Source organism: Neocloeon triangulifer, unplaced genomic scaffold (assembly GCF_031216515.1).
Source record: "Neocloeon triangulifer isolate White Clay Creek 2 clone unplaced genomic scaffold, ASM3121651v1 ptg000009l, whole genome shotgun sequence".
In the NCBI taxonomy this organism is placed as follows: Eukaryota; Metazoa; Arthropoda; class Insecta; order Ephemeroptera; family Baetidae; genus Neocloeon; species Neocloeon triangulifer.
This window is the reverse complement of record NW_026775551.1, coordinates 5,586,210-5,604,723: the sequence shown is the minus strand read 5'-3', so window position 1 is coordinate 5,604,723 and position 18,514 is coordinate 5,586,210. Positions and strand designations below refer to the sequence as shown.

The 18,514-nt window shown below is 36.1% G+C and overlaps 2 protein-coding genes across 4 annotated transcripts; both read right to left on the bottom strand.

The window, feature by feature from the left end:
• Positions 1-156: 156 nt before the first annotated feature.
• On the bottom strand, positions 157-15,782 carry LOC132195458 (phospholipid phosphatase 3-like). 3 transcript variants are annotated; one of them, XM_059617473.1, is made up of 7 exons: positions 15,483-15,782; positions 12,600-12,749; positions 2,108-2,262; positions 1,800-2,050; positions 1,568-1,688; positions 1,324-1,512; positions 157-1,189 (listed from the first exon to the last, which is right to left on the bottom strand). In XM_059617473.1, exons 1-7 carry the CDS (start codon positions 15,613-15,615, stop codon positions 974-976), a joined length of 1,215 nt encoding a protein of 404 aa, XP_059473456.1. In that variant the 5' UTR covers positions 15,616-15,782; the 3' UTR covers positions 157-973. The 3 variants fall into 3 exon arrangements, with proteins under 3 accessions (XP_059473456.1, XP_059473458.1, XP_059473457.1); XM_059617475.1 differs by lacking the exons at positions 12,600-12,749; positions 15,483-15,782 and adding an exon at positions 5,316-5,500; XM_059617474.1 differs by lacking the exons at positions 12,600-12,749; positions 15,483-15,782 and adding an exon at positions 2,792-2,870.
• A 361-nt stretch (positions 15,783-16,143) lies between these two features.
• Positions 16,144-18,357, bottom strand: LOC132195252 (aurora kinase C-like). Its single transcript, XM_059617120.1, has 7 exons — positions 18,197-18,357; positions 17,887-18,002; positions 17,638-17,829; positions 17,446-17,580; positions 17,216-17,380; positions 16,766-16,997; positions 16,144-16,446 (listed from the first exon to the last, which is right to left on the bottom strand). The coding sequence occupies exons 2-7, from the start codon at positions 17,991-17,993 to the stop codon at positions 16,333-16,335; spliced, it is 945 nt and encodes a 314-aa protein (XP_059473103.1). The 5' UTR covers positions 17,994-18,002; positions 18,197-18,357; the 3' UTR covers positions 16,144-16,332.
• Positions 18,358-18,514: the final 157 nt, after the last annotated feature.

Genomic DNA, 18,514 nt, shown 5'->3' with positions numbered 1-18,514 from the left:
ATAATTATACTAATGTAAAGTTGGGAAAATGTATATCATCATCGAGATGTTCAAGAAATCTTGTATGTATGTGTGCAGCAGACGAGTTGTAATAATTGATGATAGAAGTCACAATTGAATATAAAGTGATAAATAAACACAAAATACAAATATATATCAATTTAATAATTGGCCGATTTTATTCCTTTTTTATCATATTTTTTTTTTTTAGTGAAGATTAAGACACATATTTAACCTATTTAAGCATACAGTATTTTCATGACCACAGTTATGCAATTAAAGAAATGAAAATTTTTGTATTTATAACTGCAGATTGGCCCCTTGGTTTGTTTTAATATTAAAATAAAGAAACGTCAAAGACTCGTCAGTTTTGGCAATATTTCTGGAAAAACAGAAATTCATGACGTGACACAAAGGAGACATTCCAAAACTTACACATTTTAAAACTTTTTAACTTTGCTTTTAAATCACATTGTGCAAGACTGGCTTGTGAAGTGCGAGTGGCATTCAAGCCTAACGACAATTATTAATCATTACACAGAGAGACACTTACTACAATCACACGGCAAGAACAACATGAATAATCTAATACTGATGGTAACAATTTCAGTATTTTTTTTTACATAATACTTATGTATTAAAATTGGATGCCCATAAATGTTTAAAAAATATTTTTGCTGTGTGTTAGTTTTAGTTGTACTTTGAAATATTCAATTTTCCTGCGCTTCGTTGGATATATTTACAGATTAATTTGTTGCAAGAACTTTCTAAAACAAGACCAATTTCAAGCGCCAAGTCGATGAAGTGTCGCTTGCAATCAAAAATAGAGAAGTCGTGTTCCTGTATGATTTCCTTGGAGATAAATTTGCGGTGCAGATTTTAAAGAAGGATATAGTCGGAGAAATTATTCGTCAATAAATACACTCTGATCACAGACAGCAGTAAAAGTTGTTCAACTATTTGACTATCCACTTCATCTCACTTCACGGAGTTCATCGGTGCCAATGGAGCCAGTGTAGGAGGAGGTCGAAGAAAGCAGGCGGCGCACCGATGGGTGGTGTTTGAGTCCATTGCGCTCCTCCAGAGTGGTGACCGCCGTGCCGCCCGAAGAGTTGCCCTCGCTCGGGGGGTCCTGATTAAGTCGAATTGCACACTGGCCTGGCCAGAAACCTCCACAGAAGTATCGTGCCTTTAAAAGAAAAGAAAACAAATTTATGATTCCTCTCGGTCGTAGAAGGAACTTAGAAAATTAATCCAAAAAAGTGGGTTGTTTTATTTTTATTAATTGTTTTTAATGGTTAATTTAAAAAAAAAATAACTTACGGTGACGAGCCCAAATATGGCACCAAAAATAGAGCCCGCTATGACGTCGTGCGGGTGGTGCCTGTGGTCGTTGATTCTTGAGAGAGCACAGAGAAGGGCCCAGGTAAGGCAGACGCACTGCAACCAAGGTTTCAAATACTGAGAGGGACTGTTTCTCGGCACTCCAGTCATTCGACGTTGAAGGAAACACTGCAAATTTATTTTAAAACTGTAAATACTTTCTTTTTAAATATTTTGAAATTACTATGAGGAACATGGCTGTGAAGACGGAGACCGACGCATGGCCCGAAGGGAAAGATTTCACCGAGTCTCGCAGTCTGTAGTCACTGATGTCTTTATTGGTGCAGTTGAACTCCTCAATGTACCTGATTTTGAAAAAAAAAATGCTCTTTAATACATAAATTTACTCAGAATTTTTTTATTTTATTTTTATTTCAATAAAATGTGTAAATTTTTCTTTTCTTTTTTGGACTCACCCCTGTGTGGCAGGCGCAAGCGACTTGCAGTGCTCGACGCCGTTAACCATAGCGTCGGGCGCACAGGTGTGCAGAAAGTGCGGTCGCGGCTCACTGACCATAATTTTGGCCAGCTCGGTGGCCAGGATTATCATTCCAAGGCCGAGCATGTACTCTCGGTACCAGACCCACGTGTGACGCCACGCTTTCATCAACCACGAGCCCTCGTCCGAGCCTGAACAGTGGCAGCATGACGATTCAATTGAATAGAGCTAAATCAGAAAAGTTGATGATAAAAACAGAACCTGACGTTGAACGGAACAACTCACAAAAAGAAGGGGTGCGACGAACGAAACGCCGAGCAGCAGATTGAGCGAAATCGTGTCTCCGGTGAATTTGTGAGCGATCGTCTTGTCATCGCAGTAAAAGCCCGACTTGGCTCCAGGGAGCCATCCTGTCTCGATGACAATCAGAATCAGCACCACTGCAACAAATAAAGCCACCCATATAAATCATGCTTTGCACTTTATTTTTTCAATAAATATTTATTTGTTATCTTATACTGCATTCTCAGCATTCAGTTTTTGTGGAAATGAATAGTTTGGGCTTTTTCCTCGTTGCAGAAATTGTGTGTGTGTTTTTTTTTAAGTTTCGGTTACGGTCTGCGACCCTATTTCTTGACCAAGAAAAAGACAAAAAGTCAGCCAAATTGAAAATTTGAATAAAAAAAAAAGCAATTTCTGCAATGAGGGAAAAGCCCGATCTCTTCATTTCCATGATTATCTCCTCAAGCGTCAACCTTTTCTAACAAATTCAATTTTTGTTATTGATTTAATTTTTTCTGCTTTAATGTAATTTTAAAGGGGGAAAATATTAAAGTAAATTAAAGCAAGGTGGATTTGATGGGAGAAAATTAAAACCGGGCTAGAAAAAAATTACTTTTCAACTTTGATTGTTTTTTAAGCAAATATTATTTGGATTGCCAAATACGATTAAAGCTTCAGTTTAATCACCTTTACAATTTAGAGCCACGAAGATTGTTGTTGAAAAGTACTGACTGATAATTATCTTGTTCATCAAAAATAGAAACGTCGGACACGTGAATTTATTTTCAAATGGAGTAAAATTATGTTTTATTTTTAAATAATAAAAATAAATCAAACATTCCAATTGACGGTGTCTTTTCAAAACATCCAATAAATTCTTACTCAACATAAATATTTTAAATTAAAATTTATTATATTTAATATGCTTGAGATGCAGACTCTCTATTGTGTAAAGTTTGCTGATTGTTGACGTCTGGTGCAGTCTGAAGATGAGCAAAAACGTGCAAAAAATAGGGTGCGCGATGAGGGAGGGCCTTACTTAGACAAAAGGAATAATGCATGCATGATAAATGGAAGAGCGAGTTGTCAGAGCGACGAGATCAAAGTGGTCGCGTTCACTCTTAATTTCGAGCCGGCGAACGATGGACGAGAGAGAGCCGAGGGTGGGCGACCGTGCCCATCTCTCTGGACTATGATGTTTTATAATGTGCGCCTCCCTATATATTTTGCTCATCACCACTCGGCGCGGCAACGATGAGGCATATCTGGCGCGAAAGAGAGAATATATAAATAATTGCATCCGCGAAATACAGCAACGCTGACGACGAATTGGATAATGGGCCAGCGCAGCAGCTGCTTCTGAGCGGCCGTCCAAATTATTGTTGCCTCTTCCAAACAATTGTCAAGAATATTTTGTATAAAGGTGCTAAAAAAAGCTTCTTGGAATACTGATAATTAAAAAATATTAATGAATTTTGTTCATTACTGCTGTTCATCCTGAATTTGACCCAGATTGAGTTAAAATTTTATTAAAGATCCTATATTTGTTAATAAATTAAGGTCGTTACGGTCTTAATTAATAATTAAATAGCATTTATGTTGCCATTTAATTTTCCGTTTCCATATTAAACCGTCTTATACTTTTTCAAGTTGTTCTGTTTATTTTGTTTGTGGTGCGATTTTGCATGGCTGTTTTTTTCTCAAAGACGACTTTTTCTAGGAGCGGACGGACAAGAGATATGCAAAATGTGATGGACGACCTGTCCTTGCTGGCATTTGAAGCTCTTTCTTTGCGTATAGGAGACCTTATTCATGATACTTTAGAAAAGAGAAAACGTCAGTGACTTCTAAGGTCAGATCTAAAGGTTTGGGAAAAAACTTTTGTATTTTTTTTCTTTAAGCTCATAATTCATTTCCCATTTCCATAGAGCTACATGAAATATTACAAAGCAGAAGAGATGAGAAAATTTGTTAGCTTTTCCGAAATTTATTATTACGAAATGATATTTATTGCGAGCACTTGCGCGTCGCTGTCACTGACAATGAGAATTAATGGGATAGTGAACGGTTTGATAACGTTCGCGGCGTCCTTTTGGCTCGTTGCCCGCCGATGATGGCTTTTATTTGCTGCACAATTTTGATAATGTTGCTGTAAAATAAAATGTAGCAACTTTTGGAGATAATCACTTTTATAAAAACACGTAATTTTGTTAAGGAGATTTTTAAATTGTAAAATTATTTGATTAAAATAAATATTTATAGAAATATATTAAAATAATAATATCAAAGGCGAAAATTCCCACAATAAATTAATTTTTTATGCGCAGAAAAATTGTCATTTTATTCACGTCTGGAAATGACACAATCTGTTCCTTTCAGTCGGTGCACATTTTTCAAGCCTTTCATCAATGAACAAAGGTTTTTTGTCCGAAGAGACGCATTTTTTTTTAGCACGAAATTCACGGTCGCTGCACAGCAATTACACTTATCTTACGCATTTCCAGCCGATTGCGATTCATTGTTTGAGGCGTGAAAGAGAGAGCCGCGGAGAAAAAAACCGCTAGCGGCTCTTCGGCCTTCGCAACGCCGAGAGCGCAAAAAAGACGCGCGAGCGCTAATATAACAATACGCGCGCGCGAGATGCTCTTCTCAGTCACAAACACACACACAGATTGCTTTTCGTAAAAAAAGAGAGACTATTTGCTCAAGGACCATGCACGTCACGCAGCCCTAGGATATTAATATTGCGCAATCACTTGATCTTGCACTTTTATTCAATAGATTGGGTGGCAACTGCTGCGCGAAACTTCCCAAGATAAAAAGGCAAAAGATGTTCAAGTGACCTGACCCGATTTTCAATGCGTTTCCTTCCGGCGTCCAAGGCGGAAGTGGTTTGCAAAAGTGAAAAGTTTTTCCTCGTGAATAGTTTTAAAGATTAATTTTTATTTTCCAGCCCAATCAGAATAAAAAAATGTCATCATAAGTGATGATTTTTTTATTATTTCAATTTAAAAAAAAATGAAAAATTTTTCTTCTTGTTTTGGCGTTTGAAGAAAATACTAAAATTGATTTGCAATCACTGAATATGAAAATAAAATGCCAAGTCCTCTCAAACAGAACCATTCTCGTCACCTCTTATCACAATTTAAGAAGGTCATTGAAGATTATTATGATAAATTTTGCCTTGACTTATCTTGTCCTTCAAACTCACCGAAGAACCCTTTGGTCCAAGTGGCGAACTGACGATGGCGCCGCCTGTGCTTGCTGGCCATGGCCCGTGTCCAGCAGGGCCCGGACAGTGCAAGTCACGTGGACACTCAGAACGGCCTGCGTCCGAGTCAAGCAGCTGACCAGGGGGCGGCCACCGACACACTGGTGCACGCAGAGGCTGCGGGTCTTTGGTGCACACGGGCTGCACCGATTGCGCACGCCCCGCCGCAAAAAGAGGCTTTTGGTGCTCATCTGAGGAGCAGCGCCAAAGCCGGCACCGCTGCGAACTCGATGGTCTAACATAGGCTTCGTGTGAAAATATTCCGGTGAATTTTTTTATGTTCTTTTTTTAAAGAGGTGCCAAAATTGCGCAATTTTGCATTTGTTTTGTGACAAAAAAACAAGAGTTGCACCGAGTTGCACATTAGACTATGTGTTATCAAAAACCAGATTAGAATTGACTGCTGATTGAATATCAATATGAACGTCCAGATAAAGATAGATTAAAAAGCAAGGCATGAAAATAAATTCAAAGTGGCTTGATAACCTCAAAAATATATTAGTAAAAAAATTAAATTAGAGTGTATTGTGTCTGAATTCTGAATGTGTTTGTGCTGCAAAGTTTAATTTCAGTTTCAAATAAATATAGACAAATATTATACATGGATTCCTGAAACTGTGTGAGGGAACTTTAAACTATGGAAATCAGAATTTAAATGTCTAAATTTTTAGAAATCAGCCACTAATTATTAAAATTAACGTTCACCAGAAAATTCTTTAAATTCAAAATTTAACTGTGGGAAAACTGACGATTAAACACGCCTAGGGTGTCTGATAGCTCAGATAGCGGAATAGATTCAATTTTTCATATAGTCAGATCTAGTCTAATTGTAAATAATTCATTAAAACATTTAAAAGAAAAATTAATTGAAATTCACAATAGCGTAGTTTTTACAAGCAATTAATTATTTTTTTTAATTTTGAGGTAAAATTTAATTATGCTGACACGCCACACAACTCTGACACAGAAGGAAAGTTAGAAATAGAGAATGAAATCACGTAATTTTATATTTATTTATATGCTAAAACCATATGAATCAAGGGGAAAAAGTTTTGAAAAAACAATTCACAATTTTCCTTTCCTGTTTGGTTTTATTATAAACTGTGGTCGTTTGTAGTCTTTTTTGACTCATCAAAAAAAGTTTTATTTATAATTCAAAGTATGCAAACGTCCAGAAGCGCAATTTTATTTGAAGTTGACGATAAAATTTTGTTACTTTAATTTATATTGGAAAATAGAATAACACAAAATATCATTTTACAATACGCCCCGTTAATAATTTAAATATTTCGTAAATGCAAACTTTTGTGCTCGAAAAATTTTACTTTTAAGAATCAAAGCTTTTCGAAATTTTTTAAAACTCAATAGGCTGTCGTAAAGGTGAAGATCACTAGTGTCACTACAGCAGCAGCGATGAATGAATGAGATTTACGCTCTCGGCTCAAACGAACACCTTTTTGTCAAGCGTGGGACAATCGGCGTGGCAAAGAGACATTGACATTGATTAGCACTGGCTGCGGTCGCTGAAAGCAGCCCCGCGACGGCAGGAAGCGCGAAGAGAGCAGGGGTCGTAAACAGGATATATGTATATTGATGTATACAAACAAATCTACGTGGAAAAACCACACCAACAATCTGTTCTATTAAAAAAATTTATTTCTCATTGTTAGCCCCAAGATTCAAATCGTATTAGAGAAGTCTATCACAGTTTCTTGTTTAATTTGCCATTAGGTTCGACAAAATATTATGAAAAATTATCTACTTAAAAATAAACTTGTGCAGATTCATTTACCGAAGTTGACTCTATCACGCAAAGTTAAATTATTATTTTTTATTAAATATAATTTATCAGCATTTGCAACAATTAATTTTAATTTTTAGTAAATTTGTTTTTCCTAAAAAATATAAACGCCTGAAAAATTATCCTCTTGATCGTCCTCTGGTATAACAAATAAATATAAAAATATATTATGTGCGGTTCTCAATTTTTTTTATATGCTAGAAATTTTAGCTGTAAAGGAGGATAACAGGACGCAAAAAAAGTGGCGACTCAGCAAGAGTCTATTATAATCCATCCTGCTTTGGAGGCGATTTTTGTTGAAATTAGCTCATTGTGCCCGCAATGACGCACGAACCGTCGTCTTTTGTCCTGAATACAAAATAATTCCGCTCCAGTAACCTTTTTTCAATTCTCCTTGAAAACCTTGGGTGAAAAAATCCTCTTTATGCCCTGTTTGAAAGGCAATCCCTCTGCTTTCAGGAACAATGGGCGCCGGCAGCCTTTTAACACAATTTGGTGGCAGTTTTTTGCCCATCTATGAATTCACTAAGAGCCTTTTCATAGACAGAGAGGTTTTACAGCCTATTATAGGGTCGGGGGCTTTGCACTGGGAGCAGTTCTTTCTTTCTTTTTTAATTGTCCCGCTCAACAGAGCCGTCAGATTCGGGTTAATTACCCATCAAAATAAAAGACATCTGCTGGCGACGAGTGCGGGGATAAATAATTCATGAAGCCGAAAAGTGATCGTAAATTTTTTGCTCTTCAAAGCTCTTGTCTGCCGCTGCCGAGAGCACCGAAAGAAATATGAGACGAAATTAAATTATGCGTATGTTAGCGGGGCTTGAATTTTGAGACGTTTGCATAAGAAGCGAGATTATGATGACCTTGTGTGTTTTTGCTGTGAGGGAGTTGAGGTATGTGAAATTTTCCAGGTCAGTTTGAACGTTTGTCTTGAATATAAACTAAAATAAATTAATCACATTAGATTAAAGACTTTTAGCAACAAAATTTAAATTAATTTTTAAATCAATTATAATTTCTTGATTTCAATACAAATTAATCGGTGTTAATGATTTAAAAATTTACCAAAATAAATTTTAATAATTTGTTCTACAAAAAAGTTTTATATTGATAATTTCTAAATCTCTATATTCAATTTGTTACATTAAGAAAAAAACTAATTTTAAAAAGAATGTCTCTTCATAGTTCCTCAGGCCTAGAAATTTAGGACCTTACTAATTATTATGAATTAGTTCAGGAATTTAAATTTACTCTACTTATATGCAGACAAAATAAGTGTATTATTCCCCCTCACATTACGTGTTGTTGACAATCTTGAGCGCCCACTTAATGCAAATCAGGCGAGCCGTGTCGGATCACATCTTGTAATTTGACATGTTTTTTCTCTTGTTTTCTTTCACACCCCTTTAAGTAATATTTCACAGTATGCAAATTTTGCCGACAGAGAAAACACCTCAAGGAATAAATACAAATTGCAGAGGGCTCGCCTGCCGGAATCTAATTAATATTGCATCCCAAGAGCACCGGAATGGAAGAAGAATTGAACAGGCTCGACACGCTTGCGGACGTGAAGGCAAAGACAACACGCTGTATTTGCACTCCTGAAGATAATCATCGCGACAGGTGCTTAGATTGGGATCATCTCGGCTCTAATTTAGGAATATTTCACATCTGCACACTGCAGACTCCGGCATGAGGACGATTGGATCGGTGAAGGAACCAAAGGGCTTATTCGCGGTTTTAATTCGCGCGGTGTTTTTTGGTTGAGACGGTTCTTATGAATTATAACTGGTAGTGTATAATTAACGTTGATCAATAGGGCGTGTTTGGAATCCAAAAATGTTTTATATACAAACTAACTGCAAAATATAAAAAATCCAATTGGAGATGGAGAGATGAAATTATGATATATTAATTTTTAAATTGAACGTTATTGGAATGGAGTGTAATAAAAATTTAAAAAAAAAAATGACTAGAAATTTCCAAAATTAAAAAAGGAAATAAAAAAAAACTAAAAGAATCCCAAAATCTGTGCGCCTGGATTAATTAAATTTATACTTTATAGTCACACGGCCGAAAATAATGCGCACCAAGGAATTTTAATTAACACGTTTAGTTCATTAACAAAAATCAAGGACCAAGGGTGCTATAAATCCTAAGTTGTTTCTTAACCAGTTTGAGATGTAAAATCTCACACAACACGCGCGTAGTTCGTCTGCAACTCCCACAAACAGAGTAATTGAAATTCTTTGCAAATTTATCCGCATAAGCAGGGTTCTGCAGGGTCAATTGAAGCTGCATCGATTTAGTATTGAGGGCGTTTCGTTGTCAAGAACTACGCAATAAATTAGGGCCAAATGATGGACGGATCTCAAAAGTCAAGCAGACGTCAAATATGGAAATTGACGCGTGATGAGAGAGAAAAGCAGAGAGATTTATTTGTCTTGCCAAATATTTTTGGCCTTTCTATTTTTCTATGATTAAAGATAATCGCTCCTTTTATAATTTATTTATATGCCTCAAGAGATGAATTCCTGCAAAGGGAATTAAGGCTGAACAATAATTTTCATTTATGATAAGTGGGAATTAAATTGCGAATTTTCTTTTGTTCTCGCATCGCAGCTTAATAATCGCAAGCAGTCGCAAGTACTTTGGTACTTGTGGTGGGAAACAATGTGTTCTCAAAGAGCAATAGTTATAACGAATGCACGCGGCCATAAATCTGTCTAGTGAAAAAGCGTGCGATCTTTTTCCACGAGTCGTTCAACTATTGGTTCAGATCAAAGTTTAAAAATTATAATTTCAGATTTGTTCCAAAAAATCAAACAGTAAATTTTTTGGTCCATTAAAAAAAAATCACGGAAACTTTTTTTAAATTATAATAATTTCCCAGTTAATTTTGTCAAGAAATTTATTGGACATATAAATATTTCCAATTTTTATGCGAAAAAACATTATTTTTTTGCTCTTTTATGTGAAAAGTAAGGAGTTGGTTCAGAGCAAAACGTGTCTTTTTTATCGCAATTGAGAGCAAGTTTTCTGCTTCGCCCACAAAGCATTGGACTCGAATTCGAAGCAGACGGGATGCCACTCAGTCTGCCCGATCGAATCACCCTTGCAAAACCCACTCTACAGCACATGCAAAGCTTCGACGACCGCAGCCGATTCTCGATTCAGCAGTCGTTCGAAACACGCAGACAAAAATAACCGTCAGTGTATGCCATAAAATTGTTGCAGCAACATTTAAATAGCGTTTGCCTGTGCAAATAATAAATGCTAGAGCACAAACTCAATGTCCAATCATTGGCTACTTAAATGGCAATTGAGTGCAGCGAGCAGGGATTACGAAACCAGGGCATACGACAAGTAGTGCACCTTCCTGCATAGCAAACAAATTAATTGATTTGCAATCACTGCGAATTCAGATAAATTTTGAAATGAATTTTTTCCAAAATCCAAAGTAGATGATAGAAAAATAGAGAGATTCAAAACTTTGCTGCAGGTCAAATGACAAAAGCAAAATTACAAATTCGAGCATATTTTGTCGCCGATGAGTATATTAATTGGAACTTGATAGGATTTGTGAAAGTCTTTAATCAATTAAATTAACGCTAAAGCAATGTCGCAATGTGCTCTTAATTGTTCAACGCTGTAAACAGTTAAGCCAGGACTTATATTTTCGAAACGCATCAAATGTTTTCACAATAAACTTCCAGTGAGGTCAAATCCTCCGTGACATGGGTTGGCTTTTAAATAATCTCATTAATTTAATACCTAAATCGCTCAGGAATTTATCAAATTCACCTGCCGCTGCCTTAGAGCATCGAATTTAGAATGTTTAATATAAATATTTTACAATATTGTGAAAAACTGGGCTTTGCTTGCTTTTTTCTTATCTCGGCAGGAAGCTGTTTTAAAATTTTGTTTGATTTGGGAATGCCTAAGCCAGAGTTTTAGCGACAAGATTATTTAGAGGTGTAAAAAGCGTCTTGATAAAAACCATAAAATTTTTTACAACTGTAGATAAACCGCAATAAAATTGCCAAAGTTTGAGCACTTGCAAAAATCACGTGAATTGACTGTAAAACTTTCGCGCCACACACTGGAGATTAATTTTCTTGTTGTTTTTACGTTGCAAAATCATGGGACGTCGTGCGGTCATAAATCTCTCCAAATTTTCAATTAAGCAGGTCTCAAATAGCTTAATTACGTTCTGTAGCCAAGAGCAAAACTCTATAATATAGTCTAGCCTGTTGGTAAATCGTCTTCTCTCTATAATTGCAACAGAGAAAAATCACGGAAAGTTGTTGTTCCCTGTTAATCTCTCGCCTGACGACATTATAATTGCGAACGGGAGCAAAAATTACTTAGGTGACTCTCACATTTCACCGTTCTCCAAGATTTATATATCTTTTCGTGTCAGCAAATATGTTCAATGGCTTCGCAGTCTGTCAGAATCAATGCTTTGAGAATCAGAACCGAGGTGAGAAAAGTAAGAAGTCGCAGAAAACTCCATAGGCAAATAGAACCTACAACGACACGCGCCGCTTTTGTGTGAGAAAGTGTAAATCAAATAAAGGCAAACAAGTCTTTGCAAATTGATTTCTACTCATAGTAAACTTCACTCGCTTATGAACTTGAAGCGCGTTTATTGTGTCCTTTATTATTTTATTTTTAATGAAAGATATTTATTATTATTTCATTACAAGTCTAGCCCAATAAATTGAAAAAATTTCAAAACATCCTAGTTTAAAAAATTAACACGCAGGTGACAATCATAAGACTTGTTATCAAATTTAGTTTTTGCTATTTTTTCAAAACATCCTTTGGGTTTGGCGAAAAAATATGAACAATTTCTTTTTAAACCGAACGCACGATAATTCCGTTGGTTGAATACGCTCGTATGTTTGTGATAAGATAGTAAAAAACATTTTCTAACCACAAAATTGTCGAGAACGCTTCCTTTTTCTTGAAGTTGAAGGGCAAAATGACAATTCCAAAAGAAAGTTGATAGTATTAAAAGTTTACACAGTCTGCAGTTCTTTTTATAAAACATTTTCATAAATTACACAAGTTATTAAAACTGAATGTCGCCTACAATTAATAAAATTATAATATACAAAATAAATCAATTAGAATATCATAAAATTAGTAGCATTTTTGAATTTTAACGGGAATTGTCAATTTTTAGGAAAATCATGGACAATTTAGCAAAGAAAAATACTTGTTCAATATAAATATGATGATTTTAATAAATTTTGTTAAAAGAAATTTACCTCGTTATGTTCTACTTAAAATGATGTAAAATATATTAAATTTTCTGTGATTCCATTATTTTGACTTTCCAAACTCAATATATAATTGCAAATTTTAAACACATTTATAAGGTTTCATAAATTTTACGTTAAAATACTTTTACTCACCAGAGGTAACGCAAACGACGTCGATGATCACCTTAGGTGAGAGCTTCATGATGGCCCTGGCGAAGAGCGACTTCTCTTTGGGGTGATCCTGAGTGGCATCGGGAATGGTGACGACCGAGCTGGAGAACGAGCCACACTCGCACTGCCAGCCTTCCTGCAAAACAATGCGCACACCTCACTGCCAAGTCCAACTCTCTCATTCAAAACGCCGCGGCGGCGAGTCGAGGAGAAAAACTAAAGTGGGGAACGCCGCGGCCGAGTGCTCTCTCGGCGCATCAACAACACCGCCCTCCCTTATATGAAGATACGCCGGGGATGATGTTAAAGCGATCAGAAGGGATGAAGAGCAAAAAATTGTTTTCTTCTGGGGAAAATATTAAAATTTTGAAATTACTGTAAAATTTGTCGCTTAATTCTTTAAATTATAAATTGTAATAAAGAGGAAATTCAAAAAGCCATATTTTTTTCCTGCAAAAAAAAACGTTAACTAAATTTAAATTTCACCAAAAAAAGATTGCTGAGATTCAAAAATTAAAATATTTTGCGTAAAAATATATTTTAATGATAAAATAATTTAAGTCTTGTTCTGGTAACATAATTTAATATATAATTATAGGCACGACCACCCAAATTTTCTTGGTTTATTGATTTTTTCACCACAGATCTTACTGAATACGATTTGATCATTTTCATTTTAGCAAAGAAATTGACACTCAAGGAGAGGATAATGGAAGTGAAAAAATGGGCTTTGTCCTCGTTGAAAAAACCGTTTTTTATTCTCAAATCAAAATTGCTCTTCCAGTTTCGGTCACGGTCTGCAAACTTATTTCATTAGAGGGAAAAATGCAAAAATTCTGCAAAACAAAATTTATTGTTTTATAACAAAAACTTTTTTTGCAGCGCCTTTTTGTTTTTGAATAAAAAGCAATTTTCATTGAGAAATAAGCCCGTTTTCTTCACTTCCCCTTCGACCCCTTCCTCGATCATTTTTTATACACATGAGAAATTAGACATTATTATTACCGTTGATTTTCAGAGTGGTTGAGCCTTTGCAATTCTAAAGAGCCCTCAGAGAGAGCCAATATGTAACAATTTGTGAACGAGCTCTTAATGCTGATGCGGAAGGGCGACGAATGTGGAAATAGTTCAGCTGATTGAAAACTAGAGTGTCACATATAGACGCGGAGAGCAAATCACGGTAGTAAAGTGAGGGTGACATTGAACTTCAACTTGGTGTGCTGCAACATCATTATGACATCAAACCACGCTCCCGCGCTGCTGATGAATGATGAGCGATTCACGTTTCAAAAAGGGAGCGCAGAAAGAAAATTCACCGCGCACGCAACGAGAGAAGATGCGAAAGCGTATCCCTAACTAACTAACTAAGATTTACGCGCACGCAACATCCGAATGCACTTTTCATAAATATCAAGTATCGCGTCGCGACACAGTGTACGTCGAGACACTTAAAAATCACGTCTGTGAACCAGATGTTCCATTCGCGATCCCATCTCTTGACAATAAAAACGGTTGTGCCCATTTGTGAAGGTTGTAAGAATAAAAGTATTTATTTAAAAGCTGCATTATTTTTGTCACATCAAAGGACCCTCTATCAGAGCCATAAAATCGGAGGGGGCTTTTTATTCTTTCGACTTGGAGCAAAAAATTATTGATGCCCTTTAGAGTTTGTCTTATTTATGTAAGGAAAACGCGGTCCTTTGACCTCTGGACAAAACCAGAATTTTTTCACATTGAGCTATTATTCCATTTTATTGCAGACTAATATAATAATGTTACTTTTCGAAAAGGAAGCTGGAGCAAAAGCAGTAAAAAATTACAAAAGTTGCCGCTCGAGAGATTTATGAGCAACTCTTCACCTATAAAAAAATTCTGAAAATATTTAAAAGTCCATTAACGCGTTAGGTTACTTTAAGATAAATTCTTAATGGATCAAGTTAAATTATCTTGTTTTAGGCGAAGATCCGCTATGATGTCACTCTCAGTCACACCAGACGACACGTTTTAATATATTCACGGCCTCCGCCTAGGCACCGTTAAAATTAGTGCGAAATTGGAATAGTTTTTAAAAGGGCGAGACTGCAGAAATTTAGTCACTTGAAAGTTTGCTACAATTGACCTCCAAGGTGACCCTGCAGTGAAGACGAAGGCACACTTTTATTGTACTAATAAGGCACACGCTTGATTTTACTCTTTGTTTAAAACTATTTGGAATTTGCATCGTCAACACTTCCACTCAGCAAAGGTGACACATTCGCAAAGCAATTCTTTTGTTTTCTAAATAATCAAGCCAGCAGGTAAATCAGCCATGATCGGAGATACCAGTATTCTTATTATTTAATGTTAACTGCAATTATTTTAGTCACTGGTGACGGTGAATCATTTTAAAAGGTTGACGAAGACCCTTGTTTGCATTCTTTGCTTAACTGTCACTTTCGATTGAGGAGAAACTTGACGCAATTTGAACACCATTTCTCAACGGAAGCCTTGCATTTACGCCACAAGGATCTTCGGCCAATATTGACTTGTTAGCTTAAACAAGTGTGTAAATTGTAAAAGAAAGGATAACAAAGGTACTGACCTTGACGCACAAATTGCATATTATCTGGATTTACAATCTTTTATGGTTATTTATTCCATTTATTCATTAATTGTAAGAAAAATACCAATTAAGGCTTAAAAATTGTACGCTTATATACTTGGAAAATATTTTTCTGCTTTCTCATTTCAATGTTAACTTAAAAATCATGCGTAAGGAAGCGACAAAAAGCACAAGAAAAATGTTATCATGCCAAGCGTCTAACCTTGGTAGGAAGTGGGAACAAAATTCAATAATAAAAGGGAGAAAAAATAGTTATTTAGAACTTGCCTTGTCATAACTCTTAAGTTGGCCCGGGTCGAGGGAAATAGAAAAGACCGAGGGCTGAGAGGGTTCTCGACCATTGCGGCTCCTCTCGTTTGGTGGATTTGGAAAATTATTGGTCTTTGTCTTCATCATGATGAAGGCCGTTCCGCCGCTTCCGGGATCCTGAGATCGACTGAGACTAATTTGAGGAAAGACGCCGCTTTTTGCTTGATGCGAATCCTACGCTGCGAGCTGTGCGAATGCGATGGGAATTTGAAGGCGCGCAGAGAGTGAGTGAGTCAGGTCGATTGGCTGCTGATGCTTTTCCCGCTCCGCATCCTGCGTTGTTGTTGCCCTGCACTGAATACTGATTGTGACGTGCAACTAGCGTGAATGTGAATAGTGATGACCCCACCACCTCTGTGCTGCACCTAGAGCACACTTAATGTTGCTGTCAACGTTTGTGCGCTCTCTCTGCTATTAATAACTAGTCTCATTTCAATTTCCTACTTTTTCCTGCACTAACGCAGATTGAACTGTTTTTATTGAAAATTGCGCTAATTATTTTTGATTTAATTTTTTTACCACAAATAATTTTTCATAGCCACCAACTACATCTATTTAAATAAAAAAAAAATTCAATTTTTAAATATAAAGCCAATAAAGGATACATTTTTTAATAAGAAAATTATGTTAATTCAAATTTTTGCTTGTTTTAATTGATAATGGAACTTATATTTACAAAACATCTTCATTTCCTTTGCATACCCCTTTTTACTTTACACGTGTTTTTTTTTATAAAATTAAAATCCATTTTTTATGTGCTTAAAAATCGGAATTAATTTTACAAGAAACGCTAAAGAGGTCTGTCTACTTAGCAGCTTGAGGAGGTGGCAGGGTCTTTGGGGGCCAGTGCTTCACGATGAACGGATGTACCTTCACCTCTTTCAAGGATAGACGGTTCGCAGGTTTCACTTGCAGCAACTGTTGATTTTTAAGAGTTTAAAAAATATTGGAATAAATAATGAAAATTTTTAAGAAAAATGACACTTTATATTTAATTATTAAAACTAAATCTGCAGTACTTCAAAAGGGTGTGGTAAAGGAATTTTAGATGACATGTGATTTTACAATAAGACAAATAGTACACTCGGCACCTATTTAAAATTCCTTTTCCACAACTTTGTGATATAACGCAAATTCAATTTGAGTTTCATGTGTCATTTCTTTCTTGCACTTTCATTTATACTTCTAAAATGGAACAAATTTGTGTTACAAAAATTAAGAATAAGGAAATAAAAACCTTGGTAATAAGATCACGGGCCAGTGTACCAACGTAAGGTGGAAAATCGACAAATCCTTTGGTGATCCGTTCATATGTCTCGTGGCTGGTCTTGCTCTCGAAGGGCGGTTTTCCGACGAGCAACTCATAGCAAAGGATTCCCACGCACCAGTTGTCCACTAAGTGAGAGTGCTCAACATTCTTCACCATTTCCGGTGCCAAATAATCCAAGGTGCCGCACATAGTCTTCCTCCTGTTTTTGAAGTAAAATTCAAATTTAATGGATAACATTTAAAAATTATTGACGAGATGCTCATAATTAAGTGAACTGGCTACACATAATTTTACAAGCTAAACCAAGGTATTCAGCTACTTTTTGAAGCTCTTTAAATCCATATTGTTGTAACCTTTGTAATATGTTACATTTCTTTTATAAATTTTGGAGAAAACATGTAGATCATTGCTTCTTACTTATTAGTATGAGAGGAGTCATGCACAGACCAGCCAAAGTCTGCAATTTTAATATTTCCTCTAGCTGATATGAGAATATTTTCAGGCTTAATGTCTCTGTGGATGACCTGGCAGTCATGGCAAGCCTGGAGAGCGCTGGCAACTTGATAAATGTACTTGGCACACCTAGAGATAAAAAGAAGCGTGATTTTTACAAATGCAAGAATCAAAGTTATAAATTATTAACATACTTAGCCTCTTCAAACCTGCCGTGCTTCTGAGCATTGAGTTCTCGAAAAAGCTCCCCCCTGGCCGCGTATTCCAACACGAGGAAAACTCTCTTGTCATCGACAAAGTATGTTAACATTTGCAGAACATTTTCATGCCTGCAATAAATTTTGTGCTTTAGAAATTACATATATTATGCATAAAATATTTAGTACTTCAAATGGGACTGAATTTCAATTTCTCGGATCAGTTGCTGTTCCATTTTGTGCTTGACAAGTTCCTTTTTAAAAATCATCTTCAACGCGACTGGATACTTGGTTGTCTTTTCGCGTGCCAGATAAACTCGGCCAAATTTGCCTCGCCCCAAAGGACGGCCGATTTCAAAATCTGCCAGACTCCATGAATCCCTGAAGAAAGCAAAAAACAAATAGAAAACTTTCATCGTTGTTAATTAATAGATATACAATTTCTCGGCTTTTCGCTTCTTGATTGTTTCCAGCATTCTTTTTTCCATCAAAATGGTTTCTTGCTGGACGGTCGAGGTTGTTGTCGGAGGGTTCATTTTAGACATCGTTGCAGTCTGAAAAGTGTTGGACATTATCAGTATGTGTTGATTTGCGTTTATGTACTTGAATTTTCAAATATTTTGTGTGCAGAAACAGCATAAAAGAGCCGATTTCATCGTGCTCAAAGTCACAGCGCACAACAATAAAAAACAAAACTTGTTGAAAAAAATGAGAAAAGTGAAATAGAAAGAGTGATTTTTTTTCCAACCTAGTTCCCAGTGGCAAGTAAGAACTTCGTTCCTGAGAATAATTCTGCTTGAAAAGACACGATTATGCCTTGATTTTCAAATTATTAAACAAAAATTTGCCGGCGAACAACGCGTTGCGACGGTTTGAAAATTGAAAACACCTGTCATGAAAATGAAGAGGGAAAAGTTAGCCAATCAGACAGTAACGTTGACCACGTGACTGAAAGCGGACCAACCAGCGCTGAATATTAAACCATGTGAATGCTTCCACTTGGTTTCCACGTAGTACACTTGCATGCAACTTTGAAACGGTTTTTTCTTCTTACTACAACCGGTTA

Coding starts and splice junctions, on each gene's coding strand:
- LOC132195458 (XM_059617473.1), bottom strand. CDS start 15,615: ATGATGAAGACAAAGACCAATAATTTTCCAAATCCACCAAACGAGAGG. Junction 2,051..2,107: donor TCGTCGCACCCCTTCTTTTT/GTGAGTTGTTCC, acceptor TTTCTGATTTAG/CTCTATTCAATTGAATCGTC. Junction 1,513..1,567: donor TCACAGCCATGTTCCTCATA/GTAATTTCAAAA, acceptor ATAAATTTGCAG/TGTTTCCTTCAACGTCGAAT.
- LOC132195252 (XM_059617120.1), bottom strand. CDS start 17,993: ATGTCTAAAATGAACCCTCCGACAACAACCTCGACCGTCCAGCAAGAA. Junction 17,381..17,445: donor GGCAGGTTTGAAGAGGCTAA/GTATGTTAATAA, acceptor TTTTATCTCTAG/GTGTGCCAAGTACATTTATC. Junction 16,447..16,765: donor CCCGTGATCTTATTACCAAG/GTTTTTATTTCC, acceptor AAAAATCAACAG/TTGCTGCAAGTGAAACCTGC.